Consider the following 17432-nt stretch of genomic DNA (forward strand, 5'->3'; position numbering starts at 1 on the left):
AAAAAAGTAGGACTTGCTCTGTAATGCCTATGGATTGTAGTCTGTTCAATAAGAGATTGTGATCAATCGTATCAAAATACCATTTACCTCCCCCCACCCTCCCTGGGAGTGTAAGGAAATCTAATGATAAAAAAAGAAACATGACCCTTATTATAATGCAATAAAATTAGTCAATGGACTCCAGTGTTCTCCCTAGAAATTTTTTCCAGCCGGGTGGCATGAAAAAGTAGCCGGGTGGGATGGGGAAATTTGGTGGTGAGGAAAATTAACCCCCTCTTTTACCAAGGTGCGCCAGCATTTTTAGCGCGTGCAAACCCCCACGCTACGCGGGAAAACTAACACCAGCTCAGTGCTGGCGTTAGCGTCTAGCGCGCGTGGCAATTCTGCGCATGCTAAGTGCACGCTAAAACCACTATCGCAACTTAGTAAAAGGAGCCCTAAATGTGTACTATTTTTATTAGTTAATTATTATTATTATTTTCCAATGCTCAGTATGCTAGAATATTTTTACTAAATTTAAGAAGTATTTGCCCTCTTTCAAGTGGTATAGAGGTTTAAAAAAGGGAAAGGCATTAATGAAGTCTTTAGGTTCAATCTAGCCATTTATTTCTGCATGAATTTAAACATACTTTGTAAACGGGTTTCTACCAGATAAATATAGCTCATCCAGTCATACAAGAAATGGCTCTACAGCAGGGGTGCCCACACTTTTTGGGCTTGTGAGCTACTTTTAAAATGACCAAGTCAAAATGATCTACCAACAATAAAATTTAAAAAAAACACAAAGCACACTGTACGCAGAGAAAATGTTAATTATGATTTATATTCCGCGGGTTTTCAAAGCGGTCAAGGCAGATGATTCTATGCAATGTCACCTCAGGAACTATACAAAAATAGACAAATATACCCCTTCCCTTTTTACTAAATCGCAATAGCGTTTTTTAGCGCAGGGAGCTGCGCTGAATGCCATGTGCTGCTCTCGATGTTCTTAGGCTCCCTGCGCTAAAAACCGCTATTGCGGTTTAGTAAAAGGGGGCCATAGTGCAAAATATAGACAGCAGATATAAATTCTTAAAACGGACACATTTGATCACTAAATTTAAAATAAAATAATTTTTCCTACCTTTTTGTCTGTTGATATCATGAGTCTCTGGTTGCACTTCCTTCTTCTGACTGTAAATCCAATATTTTTTTCTTTCTGCCCCTCCCCTTTTCTTTCTATCTCTCTTTCTTTCTCTCTCTCCCTGCCCCCGAAAGCCATTGTGCTGATTTATCCCAGGACAAGCAGGCGGCATATTCTCACACATGGGTGACGTCACTGACGGAGCCCCGCAGCGGACAGCTTCGAAAACAGACTTGCTTGAAGATCTTTAAGAGCTTCCGAGTGCTGCATCGCGCATGCGTGCGTTCCTTCCCGTCCGAACTAGAGGGTGCATCTCCTGTGAGGATCCTCAGTTCAACATTTTCTGCGGAGCCGAGAAGACCTGTTCGTCTTAGCTCTGCAGCGCTGTGCCTTCTCTTCACCGCGGCTTAATTTTTGATTTGGTCGCTGTGTTCGCGTGTTCTTTCACAAAAAAAAAACCAAAAACAAAACATAGTTTTTTCTTTTCTTCGTTGTTCGTCGTCGAGTGTGGGGGCTTTGGGCCTGGGCCTAGGCCCAACCCTTTACCTTCCTCGGTATGGACTTTATTTTTTCTATGTCCCGGCCTCTAACCGGACAATTTCCATCACCGACCCTCATAGTCGGTGTATGGTTTGTTTAGAGGCAAGTCATCGCCCTGAAGATTGTTTTCGCTGTCTGACCCTCCAACCTCGAGCTTTCCGTTGTTGTTGTGACCGGTTTGTCCAGCTTTTTGGAGTTATGGAGCCCTCGGCCTCGACCTCGGGGACAACTTCGGTCTCGAAGGCCTCGACTTCGGGGGTCGCCTCGGGGTTGAAGACCTCGCCCTCCACTCCGGCCTCGACCTCGAAGACCTCGACGTCTTCAGTCTTGAAGGTCTCGTCGGCTCCTTCCTTGAAGTCTGCTCCTGTGGGTAAGTTGGCTTCTTTTTCAGGTGCCATACCTAAGAAGCCTCCAGAGTATCAGGCTCCGCAATCCGTAACCCTGGGTTTGTCTGCCTCCTTGAGACCTCCAGCTAAGCGTGCTTCCAAGTCTCGGGAATACTCATTTTCGAGGTTGCCCTCCTACGAGACCTGATCCTTTTGTCTCGGAGGATATGTTGAAGTCTATCTTAACCACTCAAATTTCCTCGATCGTGGCTCAACTTGTTCCGTCCTCGACCCTGCCTGGGCAGCAGTCTGAGCCTCCGGTGAAGCCACCTCGAGGTAGGTCTCGGAAGCCTTCTCATCTTTCCTCCACTGTCTCTTCACCGGAACCTCCCTCGAGGTTTCCGTTGCCTCGGGTAAAACATCGATCGAAGCATTTGAAGCACCTTCCTTCAAAGCTTCATAAGGATCCGAAGCTTGCCTCTTCGCTGCATCCCGAGGCTTCTTCTACATTAAAACATCGGTCTCATCATCGTGGTGCCTCGACGACTTCATCTCCAAGACCATCGAGATCGGGGACCTCTCCATCGAGGCCTCTTTTAAAGGACTCGTCTCCTCCTGCCTCGATGCATTCCATGCCTCGAACCCCGAGGACCTCGCCATTGAGAAATTTGAAGCGCAAGCACTCCTTGACTCCACCTCAGACAGGCAGTGTGGCTTCTTCAATCAGTGTGTTTGGAATCGGAGCCTTACACTTATCCATGTTAAACCTCATTTGCCATGTCGCAGCCCATTTCTCGAGCGTGTTTGTCCTGTTGCAGGTCTTCGCAATCCTCCTGCGTCTTCACTATTCTGAATAACTTCGTATCGTCTGCAAATTTAATGCTCACTCCTCGTACCAATTTTATAAATATGTTGAAGAGCACGGGTCCAAGTACCGAACTACTCATGATGCTTTTCCAGTTCGAGTATTGTCCATTTACCCCCACTCTCTATCTCCTATCCACCAGCCAGTTTTTAATCCACATGAGTATTTCACCCTCGACTCCATGGCTCGCAATTTTTCGAAGTAGTCGTTCTGAAAATCCAGATATACAATGTCGACCGGGTCACCCTTGTTTATCTGCCTGTTTACTCCCTTAAATAAATAAATTTTATTTACAACTGATTTTTTTTAAACTATTGGTACAGACCCCTTTTTTTTAAAAAAAAGAGAAAAGTAAACCTCTTCCCTTAATTTTTGATAAAAGGAGGCTAAAGAAGCTGAGAGAACTATACAAATCCCCCTCCCTTCCCTACCCCTTTATTTTCCTTAGTGTGTAACAATTTCAAATCTAGTGACATAGGTAAATTCAAAATAGTGCAGGTGCATTTGATACCTCCTATTGCTTGAGTATAAGGCAGTAACTGGTTGTTTGTGTTTTTTGTTTGTGTGACAGGTACGGATTCTTTCTTGCTGAGCTGTATAGGATTTAACAGCTGAGCAGCACTTTTATTCTTAAAACAGCAGACCTCTGCCCCTCAGAAATCCTGGCTACGTAACCATGGCAACAGAAGAGAAGAAACCAGAGACTGAAACTACCAAAACACAATCTGCTCCTTCTTCTTCTGCCAATCAGAGCAAGGTTCGGTCTTTTTATTTATTTATTTTTTTGGGGGAGGGGCAAAGGGGGGAAGCCACTGAGTGTGCATTATCATGCCTTACAAAATATATCCTTAGGATATGTGCTTACACAGATCTATTTCTCTTCCAGCCTGCACCTGTAAAACCAAATTATTCTTTGAAGTTCACTCTAGCAGGTCATACCAAGGCTGTATCGTCAGTAAAGTTTAGTCCTAATGGGGAATGGTTAGCCAGTTCATGTGAGTATTGACATCTTTTTGTTTGTTTCCCTGCCATTTCTTAGCTGCTTGTTACACAATTTAATTTGTTTTGTTCATAATGAGTTATTTTAAAGCCATATTTTGTTTTTTGAAAATTTTTTAATCTGTTGATATAGCCCTGCAGAAAGCAGCTGAAAACTTTTGCTGTGCTAGGAAGTCATAGAGAGAGAGAGAGAGTGCACGTGTGTGTTTATATGTATATATATGTGTATGTGTGTGTGTACACACAATTTGCATTGAGTATGTTCAGCTGCCTTCTGTGTGCAAACTTTCAAAGCTCAAGCCAAATTCAAACTGGCAGCTGCCATCTTGGCTAGATTCACCAGAGGGGGCAGACTTGGCTAATCTGGCTGTTCTTGTTTTTTTTTTGTTTTAATTTTTATTGTTTTCTCCCTTTTTTAGTAGACAAATGGGAGCTACTGCAGATGCTGTTCAGAAACTGGACATAGAGCTTGCTTCTTGCTTGGCAAAACAAGTGGCCATTTTTCCAGGATATTTATTTTTAATTATGTAGCTTTATATCATTAGCAATGAATTGTCTAGCATTCTTTCAAGCAGACCAGATAATACACTTGCAAGATAAAAAGTTGTATGTCATGCAATTCTTTTGTATCAACTGATGTGAAATATGGAAAGAAACTTATTTCTTGCTTGGCTTTTTTTTTTTCTATTTTGTAGTTTAGTTGTTGGCTCTGTTTTCTGTTTTAACTTCTTTTTTTTAATATAAACATTTCTAAAGTGAATTTCTCTGCCTCTCCTGAAGGAACACCTAGTCGTATTTACAGGATTGCCAGAATGAATATGCTTGAGAAAGATTTGCAAACACTCTCCAGGATATGCAAATCTAACTAGCTAAATGTCCCTCCAGGAGAGGGTTAGGAAATAATCAGTGTGCTGCTTTTCCAAATAGTAAACAAGGGACATTAAATCCAGCTGATATCCAAATGAAATCTAGACATATCTATAGAACTGATCATCTCTTATTAGGGAGATACTTTTGTCAATTTTGTAAGTAGCTTTCCAAGCAATGGGAGCAGAATTCCTGAATAGAGAATGACATGGCTGTTACCCGCGGCTAGCCAAGGGTAACCCGCCAAAATGGTGGGGGGTGGGAGTGCTCACTGTGGGTACGGGGACAAGGCCATTCACTGCCCCGGGGAGCGGTGAATAGCCTTGTGTCCACAGTTAATGGAGGGAGAGCATCTATTTGCCTCTCTCCCCCTTCCCTTCGTCTCGTGTTAGTGTAATTTGTGCAGGCTGCTGGAGCCTGCCTGAAGTCGCTTGTGTCTGCAGGCGGATGGAAGAAGATGGGTGCCAGACAATTGGGTGGGTGGGGGTGGTGAAGGGAGAGGCACAGTAACAGAACAAATGGAAGATGCAGGGAAAAGACAGACAGTGGATGGAAGGAATTGAATGAGAAGATGAGGAAAGCAGAAACCAGACAACAAAGGTAGGAAAAAAAAAACTAAAGCGAAAAAAAAAAAAAAAAAAAAAAAGTATATTAGTTGTGTTGATAAAAATTATAAACAAAGCCCTGCCAGCTGAACATCTTTCTCTAGTTCAGCAGCCAGAACTTTGAGTTATAAGGAAGGAATAAGCTAAATATTGCAGTACTGAGGCTTGTATGGATTAGAGAGTTGCGTGGGGACAGAAATCCCACCCGTCCCCACCAAAGTCCCACCTGGAATCCCTCCGTCCCCACCCGTCTCTGCGAGGAATCCTCTCCGTCCCCGCCCGTCCCTATAAACTTCAGGAATAGTTATTTCAGTTAATTATACTACTGAATTAAAGGCTCTGGTAGAAACCCATTTAAAAATAAGCAAAAAGACTTTATTAATTTGGAAATATTAATTGGGAAGAATACATACTTTGTAAACGGGTTTCTACCAGAGCCTCTAATGTTTATAAATTTTTATCAACACAACTAATATACTACTTTATCCTGAAGCAAAAAAAAAAAATAATAATAATTTTTTTCCTACCTTTGTTGCCTGGTTTCTGCTTTCCTCATGTTCTCATTCAATTCCTTGCATCCACTGTGTCTCTTCTCTCTGCGTCTTCCATTTGCTCTGTTACTGTGCCTCTCCCTTTCTCCCCCCCTTCCAAATTGGTCTGGCACCCATCTTCTTCCCTCCGCTCCCCCCATAGTCTGGCATCTCTGTTTTCTTCCCTGCCAGCGTCTTCTCCCCCCACTCTCTTCCCCATTTCCTTTCAGCGTCCTTCTCCTCCCCATCTTCCCCATGTCCTGCCAGCGTCCTTCTCCCCCCTCTGTCTTCCCAATGTGATTTCAGCATCCTTCTCCCCCCTCTGTCTTCCCAATGTGATTTCAGCGTCCTTCTCCCCCCTCTGTTTTCCCCATGTCTTTCAGTGTCCTTCTCCCCCCTCTGTCTTCTCCATGTCCTTTCAGCGTCCTTCAACTCCCCCCGTCTTCTCCATGTCCTTTCAGCGTCCTTCTCCCCCCTCAGTTTTACCCATTTCCCTTAAGCGTCTTTCCTTCTCCACTCCACCTTTCCTCCCTTTCTCCCTCCCTGCTCCTTACCTTTGTGGCACTTCCCCCACCCGACCGACAACAGAACAGGCCGAGTCCGACAAACCTCCCTGTCCTGTAGCCGCGAATCTAAATTACCTTCTTACAGCAGCTGGAGTATTGAAGCTGCTGTAAGAAGGTAATTTAGATTCGCGGCTACAGTGCAGGGAGGTTTGTCGGCTGGGCCTGTTGTCGGTCGGTCGGTCGGGGGAAGCGCCACAAAGGTAAGGGGACCTGGCCGGCTATGCACCCCCCCCATGGCTGCACCCGGGGCGGACCTCCCCCCCCCCTTTGGTATGCCACTGCCTTTTCCCTACCTGCCCTGCCGCACACAGCCGACTGGAAGTCTTCCCGATGTCAGCGCTGACGTCAGAGGAAGGGAGGGCTTTGCTTAAGCCCTCCCTCCGACGTCAGCGCTAATATCGGGGAAGACTTCCGATTGGCTATGTGTGCTGCAGCAGGGCAGGCAGGAAATGGAAGACGAGCCTTGCAGCAGGACTGGTAGGAAAATCAGATGAGCCTCACATTGAACCCCACGGAATCCCCGCGACCCTAGGGCGCGTCCCCACGGGATCCCCGTGACCCGAAGGGGGAATCCGCAGGATCCTTGCCGTCCCCGTTTCCGTGCAGCTCTCTAGTATGGATGGTGTGGGGACAGTAGTCATTGGGACGTGGTGGGTACAGTGGTCGCGGGGACGGGGTGATGACGGGGACAAATTTCAGGGAAGAAGGCGCTCAGTGAGTTTTTGGCCTACTGTAGGGTGAATGTTTCTTAGTGTGATTTATAATGTACATCACTTTGATTTTACATGTTAAAAAAAAGTGATTCAGCAAATCATAATAAACATAAACATATGCGTTTGCTCAGCCAGTTAGTGGACTGAAAATAGCTAACTGGCTAAGCTTCCATTCTGCCCCAACTCTGCTCCTAGACCTTCCACAAACTATCCAGTTTGGGCATGGGCAGTTAGAGGGGCTAATCAGTGGCACTATCTAGTTAAGTGCCACTGAATATCACCAGATAGCCCTGTACAAGTGATTTAAACTGCCAGGAGTCTCTCCTGGCTGCTTAAAACTGCTTTGAATATCTCTACCCCTAAGATGGCTGAGCTGTTTAAATGGTTTTCCTCCCATGTCTGTTTCAATAGCCCCTGATTTGTCATTCTCTAATCTAAACTAATGGATAGTCATCTCAAAACCATGTGTTGCCTTGCAGAAGCTGCCAATCATATTCTTGCACAATTCCACCTTTCTCCCCAGAGGACAGTGCTGTAGCCCCTCAGTTTTTACTTATGCAAGCGAGTTGAGAAGTTGTTTTCTGATCTGCCGGGCCCAGACGGAATCCACCCTAGGGTACTGAAAGAACTAAAGAAGGAAATAGTGGAACTACTACAGCAAGTTTGCAATCTATCCTTGAAAACAGGAGTGATCCCGGAGGATTGGAAGATAGCCAATGTTACGTCCATCTTTAAAAAAGGATCAAGAGGTGATCCGGGAAATTACAAACCGGTGAGTCTGACCTCGGTCCCAGGGAAAATGGCGGAAGTGCTGATAAAAGACAGCATCGATGAGCATTTCGAAAGAAATAAACTTCTGATCACAAGTCAAAATGGCTTCTGCAAGGGGTGATCGTGCCTAACGAACTTACTGCACTTCTTTGAAGGAATTAACAAACGGATGGACAAAGGGGACCCCATAGACATTGTATATTTAGATTTCCAAAAAGCCTTTGACAAGGTACCCCATGAACGCCTACTGCGGAAACTGAAGAACCATGGGGTGGAAGGAGACTTACACAGATGGATCAGAAATTGGTTGGTGGATAGGAAGCAGTGGGTAGGAGTGAAGGGCCACTACTCGGACTGGAGGAGGGTCACGAGTGTGTTCCGCAGGGGTCGGTGCTCTGACCGCTGCTATTCAATATATTTATAAATGATCTAGAAACAGGGACAAAGTGCAAAATAATAAAATTTGCAGATGACACCAAACTATTTAGTGGTGCACGGACTAAAGAGGACTGCAAAGAATTAAATGATCTAGAAACAGGGACAAAGTGCAAAATAATAAAATTTGCAGATGACACCAAACTATTTAGTGGTGCACGGACTAAAGAGGACTGCAAAGAATTACAAAGGGATCTGAACGAGCTAGGGGAGTGGGTGATGAGATGGCAGATGAAGTTCAATGTAGAGAAATGTAAAGTATTGCATGTAGGAAGCAAAAACCCGAGGTACAGCTATACGATGGGAGGGATGTTATTGACTGAGAGTACCCAAGAAAGGGACTTGGGGTAATAGTGGATAAGACAATGAAGCTGTTGGCACAGTGTGCAGCAGCCGCAAAGAGAGCGAATAGAACGCTAAGTATAATCAAGAAGGGTATTACAACCAGAACGAAAGAAGTTATCCTGACGTTGTATCGGGTGATGGTACGTCTGCATCTGGAGTACTGCGTCCAATATTGGTCGCTGTACCTTAAGAAGGATATGGCGATACTCGAGAGGGTTCAGAGGAGAGCGACGCGTTTGATAAAAGGTATGGAAAACCTTTCATATGCTGAGAGATTGGAGAAACTGGGGCTCTTTTCCCTGGAGAAGAGGAGAATTTAGAGGAGATATGATAGAGACTTACAAGATCATGAAGGGCATAGAGAAAGTGGAGAGGGACAGATTCTTCAAACTTTCGAAAACCACAAGAACGAGAGGGCATTCGGCAAAGTTGAAAGGGGACAGATTCTAGGAAGTTTTTCTTCACCCAATGGGTGGTGGACACCTGGAATGTGCTACCAGAGGGCGTGATAGGACAGAGTATTAGGGTTCAAGAAGGGATTGGACAATTTTCTGGAGGAAAAGGAGATAGAGGGGTATAGATAGAGGACTACTACACAGGTCCTGGACCTGTTGGGCCGCTGCGCGAGCGGACTGCTGGGCACGATGGACCTCTGGTCTGACCCAGCAGAGGTACTTCTTATGTTCTTATGTTTTATTTTTTTGGTACTTTCTTCCCAAATTCTGAGGCTTGCTCTGACTGTAAGAAGACACAGACTTTCAGCAAAGAAGTCTGTTTCTAGCAGGCGTCTCTAAGAGTACCTACTTAGGCAGCCTGCTTTACCAGTTAAGAAAGCTCTGAGACCGTTCCTGTGGGAGCGTGGCTTGTCACAGACTCTGTCTGGATCTTGAGTGCAGGCTGTATGAGTCCTGGGTCAGTCTGGAAGGCTGGAGCGGGTACTGGCTGCATTTCTCCCTCACCCTGGTTAAGCAAGTGGATTGGTGGAGGTTGGGGTCTCAGGCCACCTTCTTAAGATCTGTCTGGCGTCTGAAGCAAGCAGCAGGAGTCCTTGTTTGCCTGAGGCAGAAAGCCACCTCTTCATAGCTGCAGTGGCAGCTTAAGCAGAAAAAGCAGTAACCAGCATAGCAGGCACATGTGAGTACTGGCTATGGGGAAATTCAGGGGAGTTGGAGAATTGCAGTTTTGAGGGTTCCTGCAGCCATATTGGGGGTCTTCTACCTCTAGAAACCCCTTCCCCAAATTTTGGGAGTTTTCTTTTTGGCTCCCATGGGCTGTTTTTAGTGTCCCAAATCATTATTATGGTGGACATCTTGGATTTCCAGATTTGTTTTAACAAGCCTCTATCTGCCTTAATAACCCTTGAATTTTCAATAATTCATCACAGATGGACTTCTCAGGCTCTGATACACCTGTTTCATGCTAGATTTGCACTGGATGGCCAGCTGAGGAGCGTCCAAGTTCCACGTGCCGCAGGGGCCTCAGGCTCAGCCTCCTCAGATCCATTGAGGTCTTTAGGACTACAGATGGGCTGCTCTGGAGGGCTTGGTTCATTTCCAGAAGGGGCAAAGGCCAAATCTGCCTCTGTGGTTAAATGGCATTACACAGAGTATGCTGGACCCTCAGGAAGGCACACTTAGTACACAAATGTCTCATCTGGCCCTTCTGTTCAGGTCTTTACACCTGATTTTGTAAACTTACTGTATTATGCCTATTTGAATTATAAAAGTCAGCCTGCCAGTTCTGTGCATGCTCTGGCAGTAGCATGGGGAAGCGCCGCCCCCCCCCCCAGGAGTGCAGATTCTGTTAAGCAGGTGTCAGCGGCAGACCTGGAAAGCCATTCAAAAAGGACTGGGATGTTTGGAGCTCAGACTGTCTGCTCTCCCAGAGTGAACTCATTTTTGGGTGTTCTGAAGCTTAGGCAGATGTCGATGGTCAGCAGGCCATGATGGCACTAGACCAGGTTGATGACCCAACTGTGTGTGGGCTTGAAAAGCCTGCTTGTCTGTTGGATATCGTCACAGAGGCTTTGTAGGAATTGAAATTGGAACTGCTACAGTCCTCAGTTGTTCAGACTTCTGTAATGAATGGTTCTAAAATGCAGACCACAGGCTTTTCTTTGCATCCAGATATTACAGCACTCATAACAAGAGCAGATGTTTTGTTACACCCAAGGCGGATTTGTTGGTAATGCAGGTCACCAAGCGTATATTGCTCCCTAGTGAGGGAGGAGTGGTTCTAAAGGATGGGCAGGACCGCAGATTGAATTTGGTCCTCAAAAGGCAATTTGAGGCCCTGGCCTTGGGAATGAAATCAACAGTGGCAGCTTCTTACATAGCATGTGCTTGTCATACTAGACTATGCCACATTCCTCTGTTGGAGGAAGATGCTTGCCCACACTTAATGATGGCAGGGTCTTGAGCAAGGTATAGGCAATAGGCGTATGATTCTTCCTCTAAGGCTAATTTGAGCTGATTTCCTTTTAGGGTCCAAATGCTCTTTGGCAAATATCTGGATGATCTTATGACGAGCGTAAAGGGATCGGGGCATAGTAATTTTTGTGGCTCTTGGGGCAATTTTGCCAGTTATCTGGGGGGGTCCTCTAGGCAGATATCCTACTGTAAAGCTAGGCATAGATTCGGAGGTGCTAGACAACCTCAATCCTCTGACAACTGCACTGCAGCAGCCTCAAAGAAGCAACAATGATGCTAGGATGATAGCCATTTCTCTACAGATAGGAGGAAGGCTGTTGGCTTTTTGGGAGGCCTGGGTGGAGATCTGCTCGGACCAGTGGGTCTTGGACATAATCCGAGAGGGTTCCAAGCTTGAATTCTTTTGCCTTCTGCAAGTGTGTGTTATTTCTGGACTCTGGCCAGAGAAACCAGTAAAGGTCCGAGCAACTGTACAACGGCTCTTAGGTACTCGAGCCATAAAGCCCATCCCAGACAGCGAATCAGGCTTAGGCAGTTATTCCATATACTTCATCGTGCCAAACCGAGACTTGGAGGACTGGCAGCCAATTCTGGATCTAAGGACAGTCAAAGTGGCACTGAAGGTACCTCATTTCCAAATGGAGACTGTGAGATCAGTCATTGCCTTGGTGGCACTGGGAGAATTCCTAGCTTTGCTGGACTTTAGGCTTATCTTCAAATTCCCCCATATTTCTGACTCTAAGGTTCATAGAAACATAGAATATGACGGCAGAAAAGGGCTATAGCCCATCAAGTCTGCCCACTCTAATGACCCACCCCCCTGACTTTACTCCCTTAGAGATCCCACGTGAATGTCCCATTTTCTCTTAAAATCTGACACGCTGCTGGCCTTAATCACCTGTAGAGGTAGACTGTTCCAATGATCGACCACCCTTTCTGTGAAGAAGTATTTCCTGGAATCACCTCGAAATTTCCCTCCCCTGATTTTCAGCGGATGCCCTCTGGTGGTCGAATGACCTATAGGACAGAAGATATCATCTTCCACCTGCAGCTTCACGTGTTGTAACAATTTCACACCTTCACTAAGGTAATGGTTGTTGCAGCAGCGCACTTACACAAATCTGGGGTCCAAGTACACCTGTATCTGGATGACTGGCCAATCGGAGCCCCATCCATGGTGGAGGGAGAGAGAGCGGTGGAGCAGGTATTGCAGACACTACAGCATTTGGACTAGATAATCAATTTCCAGAAGAGCTAACTCGATCCCTGGAGTACCTAGGAGTTCTCTTTGACATGGCAGCAGGCCTTGTTTTTCTACCTGAGCCAGATAGACAGACAGACAGAAACTGAGGCACCAGATTACAGAAATGTTATCAATGCAGACCTCCGTGGCCTGGCTTTATTTAGGATCTATGGCATTGTCCATAGAGGTAGTCCTTGGGCAAAAGGCCACTTGCATCCCCTTCAGGATATGCTGTTGTCATGCTGGTCGCCTCAAACGGATTCTTTTCACAGGCCACTAGCCTGGACCCCAAAAGAGCATCACAGCCTACATTGATGGCTCTGTCTAGAGCAGTGGTCTCAAACTCAAACCCTTTGCGGGGCCACATTTGGATTTGTAGGTACTTGGAGGGCCGCGGAAAAAATAGTTAATGCCTTATTAAAGAAATGACAATTTTGCATGAGGTAAAACTCTTTATAGTTTATAAAACTTTCCTTTAACAGTTAAAAGGAAAGATATATAAACTATAAAGAGTTTTACCTCATGCAAAATTGTAATTTCTTTAATAAGACATTAACTATTTTTTCTGTGGCCCTCCAAGTACTCTATTTTTTTTTGCAGCCCTCACATTTAAAGTTTAATATCTTTCCTTTCTCAAAACTGATACATTTCAATCACTATACTGAAAATAAAATCATTTTCCCTACCTTTGTTGTCTGGTGACTTTATTTTTCTGTGCATTTAACTATGTTTCCAGGGTCTTCTTGTCCTTTGACTGTTTTTCTCTCCGTCTTCACTTTCTGCCTTGCATCCATCTTTGGCATTAACTTAATGTTCAATTTTTCTGCTTTCTTTTCAAAATCTATGTTTCCATGTCTTCCCTTCCCTTCCTATCTCTCTCTTCTTCCGTCCTATTTCCATGGTCTGGCATCTCTTTCCTTCCTTTCTCTCCCTCCCTCCCTCCTTCCTTTCCCCTGGTCTGGCATCTGTCTCCTTCCCTTCCCCCATGCTCTGGCATCTCTCCCTCCCCCTCCATGGTCTGATATCTCCTTTCCTTCCATCCCTCCCATGAACTTGGCTTCTTCTCTTGTTCCTCTCCTCTCCCTTCTCCTTCCTTCCCTCTCTTTCCCCAATTGGGTGCAGCAGCAACAGAAGCAGCATTTCCCTTCCCCCTTTCCTGTGCAGGAGAGGCATTTCTCGTCCCCTTTCCCTCCCTCTCCCTTTCCCTGTACAGCAGCAGCAGCAGCATTTTCCTAGAGTCCCCCTTTCCTATGTAGCAGAAGCATTTCTCTTTCCCCTTCCCTTCCATTCTCTTTCTTGTGGAGCAGCAGCGTGTCTGGCCAGCTCGTTCCGTTCAAAGCCGTGGGTGGCGGCTCCTTGTGAGATCCGCGCCTGCGTCTGAAGCCTCTCTGATGTTGTGATGTTGGAGAGGCTTCCGATACAGAAGTGGATAGCACGAGGAGCCGCCAACCCGCGGCTTTGAACGGAACGAGCTGGCCAGACACGCTGCTGCTCCAAAAGGAAGGGAAAGGGGAAGAGAAATCTGTTGTTCGCGTCCAGACCGTGGGCTGCAAATAAAACCTGGAGAGCCATATGCGGCCTGCGGGCTGCATGTTTGAGACCGCTGGTCTAGAGCATTGAGCAAGGGAATGCCACTCCGCATAGACTCTTGGGTGATCCTGCCGATGGATGCCAGCCTGTAAGGCTGAGGAGGTCACTGCAAAGGACATCCAATTTAGGGGACATGGTTGATCAACCGTCTGGAGTTGAGCCATTCGGCTAGCACTGTAGAGCCTCCAAAATACTTTGGAGGGCCAAGTGGTTAGGATCTTTTCAGATAATGCCACATAAGTGTCTTATGTCAACAGATAGGCACCAAGAGAACTCTCCTTAGACTAGAAGCCCATTTGCTGTTTCGATGGGCAGAAGTTCACCTACAGGTGCTCTCAGTTGTTCATGTAGTGGGAGTAGAGAATGTTCAGGCCGACTACCTGAGACAGCGAACCATGGACCCCGGGAAGTAGTATTTGAAAGCATTATATAGCAATGGGGGCACCCAACGTAAGAACATAAGAGCATCTGATGGCAATAGCGACCAACAAGAAAGCCAAGAAGTTTTTCAATCAAAGATACGAACCCGGAAACGCAGACATGGATGCCTTAGTACAACAGTGACCTCAGATGGGGCAGCTTGTGTGTTTCCTCCTTGGCCCATTATAAATAGGGTCATTCGACGAATAGCGACCCACTCGGGTTTTGTTTTAATTGTTGCCCTGGACTTGCCAAGACAGCCTTGGCACGTGGATGTAGCGTATTTGAAGAAAGACAGGAGCCTTAAGCTCCTAGTTCATACAACGCTGCTCTCTCGGGGTCTGATTGCCCTGGAAGATCTGGAACACTTTGGACTTAAGGCATGGCTCTTGAGCCCTTGTTGCTATAGAGTAAAGGCTATTCGGTGGTAGATATTGCAATCTTTCTTTGGTCCAAGAAACTGGCAACGGTTTCTGCCTATGCTAAGGCTGGTGTAACAGCAGGAAAGTGGAACCCTCTATGGCGTCAATTGCTACAGTCCTGGCTTTTTTCTAGGATGACCTCAAGAAGGGCCTAGCAGTTGGGTCACTCAAGGTACAGATTGCGGGTATTTCATGCTTTCGAGTGTGGGTGAATAAAGTTCCCTTAGCCTCTCACTCAAATGTCTCCAGATTTTTTTAAAGGGAAAATTGTGGCTATGTCCTTCGGTGAGGCAGCCTTTCCTGGCATGGAACCTTAAGTTTGTTCTGAAAGCTCTCTGTCAGGCATCGTATGAGCCTTTACAGGGAGCATCGTTTATCCCAGGACAAGCAGGCATGATATTCTCACATGTGGGTGACGTCATCTACGGAGCCCCGATGCGGAAGCATTTTCAAGCAAACTTGATTGAAGATTTAAGTTTGCTCTGCTGCTCCACGCATGCGTGCCTTCCTGCTCCACTAGGGGGCGCATCCCCTCGTGGTCTCCAGTTCAAAATTTTCCGCTGAGCCTAGAAGTTGTGTTTTTTCAGGCTCTGCCCCAACTGCCTTCTAGCACCGCAATTTTTTCTTGTTTTTCTTGATTTAGTCGCTGTGCGCGAGTTTTTTCTTGTTTCAACTGTTCCTGCTTCGTTTTTCACCGACCCGGAGCCTTCCGGGTCCCCGTGGCCGCGTGGCTATTGGAGCCGCGGCCAGTTTCGATTCTATGTCCCGGCCTTTGACCGGCTTTAAAAAGTGCTCCCGGTGCGAGCGGCTTCTTTCCATCACAGACCCGCATCGCCGGTGCATCCTCTGCCTGGGGGCCACTCATCCAACCGACTCCTGCCCCCAGTGCGCTACTTTCCAGAACCGGGCCCTCCGTCGAAGGAAAGCCCGCATGGCGGATCTTTTCGCCCCGGACCAACCCTCTACCTCGGCCTCGAGGTCGGCCTCGGCCCCGGCCTTGACCTCGGCCCCGAATACCTCGGCATCGCCTCGAGACTCGAACCCGAAGCCCTCGGGACAACAGAAAACCTCGGCTCCGGGTAAGTCCCCTCTTCCCTCTTCAGGTTCTGTACCAGCAAAGAAACCGGCCTCGGGGACACCGGCGACGCATGGCGGAAGTCCCATGCTTACAGCCCCGGTGAAGCCCTCCAAGCCTTCGGGCCGTGCCTCCACCACACGGGAATACTCTGATACGAGGTCGCCCCCGGTGGAGTGCACCGAGGCAGTGGACATGCCCTCGATGCTGTCCGTGCCCGTTTTCCAGGACCTACTCCGAGCGATGATCTCGTCGGAGCTGTCCGCTGCAATGGCCCATTTGCAACCGGCCTCGACCTCGACCCCCGCATGTGCCAGACCAGCCTGAGCCTCGCGTCGAGTCACCTCGAAGAAAAGCGCGCAAGCTTCGCCGCATTCCATCTTCCTCGGACTCCTCACCAAGGCACCCGAGGCGCTCTTCCTCCACAGACTGCCGCGGTGCAAAACGTCGTGCTAAAACGACAGAAACCTCGAACCGCCGTACCTCCAAGAAGGCCCGGGGTTCCCCCACTCTACGAGGCCGTTCACCTACACCTCGTACGGGACCGCTAAGGGTGGCTGAGTTATCACTCTCCAACTCGCGCATCCTCCGAACTCCCCCTCGGACCGGGACTCCGACCCGAGGTCGCAGGTTTTCACCGAGGGAGTCCGGGTCGACTCGAGGGAAGCCTCCCCATCCTTCTCCACCCGACGGAGGTCTCGTTTACCGACCCTGCACGGGGCCTCGGGAACATCTCGACCATCCTTCACTCGCTTTGTACAGGACATGGGCCACGCCTTGGACTTAGACCTCCAGTCTGACTCCAGGTACTCTAAGGAATACCTAGCGGAGCTGGATATGCCATCCCTGCCCAGAGAGTCCCTCCGCTTACCGCCTAACCCGGTACTCCAACAGGCCTTCTTCAGGAACCTGGAGACCCCCTACATGGTCACAGCCGTACCCTCCAAAATGGAGGCCAAGTACCGCACAGTACCCTACCCGGGATTCGAACAACCACAGCTCTCCCACCAGTCGCTGCTAGTAGAATCCTCCTTGAAAAAGGCCCACCCATCCCGGCTCTCAGCCGCGGTCCCCCCAGGCCAAGAAGGCCGAACCCTAGACAAGTTCGGCAGGAGACTATAGCAAAATGCCATGATGGCCTCTAGGGTGCAAAGCTACACTTTCACCTTCACATCCTACCTCAAACACCTCATTGGACTATTGAGAGCCTTTGAGACTGACCTACCGGCCTCCCGCCAAGGAGCATTTGGCCTGCTTTTAGAGTTCCTCTCCAACCTGCGCCTCCATCTATTCCACGCGGCCTACGATGGCTTCGAACTCTCCTCCAGAGAGGCAGCCTTTGCTATCGCCATGTGCCGACTAGCTTGGCTGCGCCTGGTCGACATGGACCCCAACTTACAGGACCGGTTGGCTAACCTACCCTGCGTGGGAAAAGAACTGTTCGATGACACGATCGAGGCGGCTACAAAACGCCTCTCCGAACACGAACGCTCGTTTGCCTCCCTCGTCCAGCAAAAACCTAAACCGCCCGCGCCCAGGCCGTTCAGGGCCACTCCACGCCACTACCC

At 47.6% G+C, this 17432-nt stretch overlaps 1 protein-coding gene across 2 annotated transcripts in view; it reads left to right on the plus strand.

The window, feature by feature from the left end:
- Positions 1–17432, plus strand: part of WDR5 (WD repeat domain 5) — a 118360-nt gene that overhangs the window by 37306 nt on the left and 63622 nt on the right. For both annotated transcript variants that reach the window (XM_033960478.1, XM_033960477.1), the window contains 2 exons: positions 3426–3611; positions 3741–3849. In XM_033960478.1, the coding sequence (XP_033816369.1) occupies positions 3531–3611; positions 3741–3849 (190 nt within the window). In that variant the 5' untranslated portion in view covers positions 3426–3530. The remainder of the gene's footprint in view (positions 1–3425; positions 3612–3740; positions 3850–17432) is intronic.

Source organism: Geotrypetes seraphini, chromosome 10 (genome assembly GCF_902459505.1).
Source record: "Geotrypetes seraphini chromosome 10, aGeoSer1.1, whole genome shotgun sequence".
Taxonomy (NCBI): Eukaryota; Metazoa; Chordata; class Amphibia; order Gymnophiona; family Dermophiidae; genus Geotrypetes; species Geotrypetes seraphini.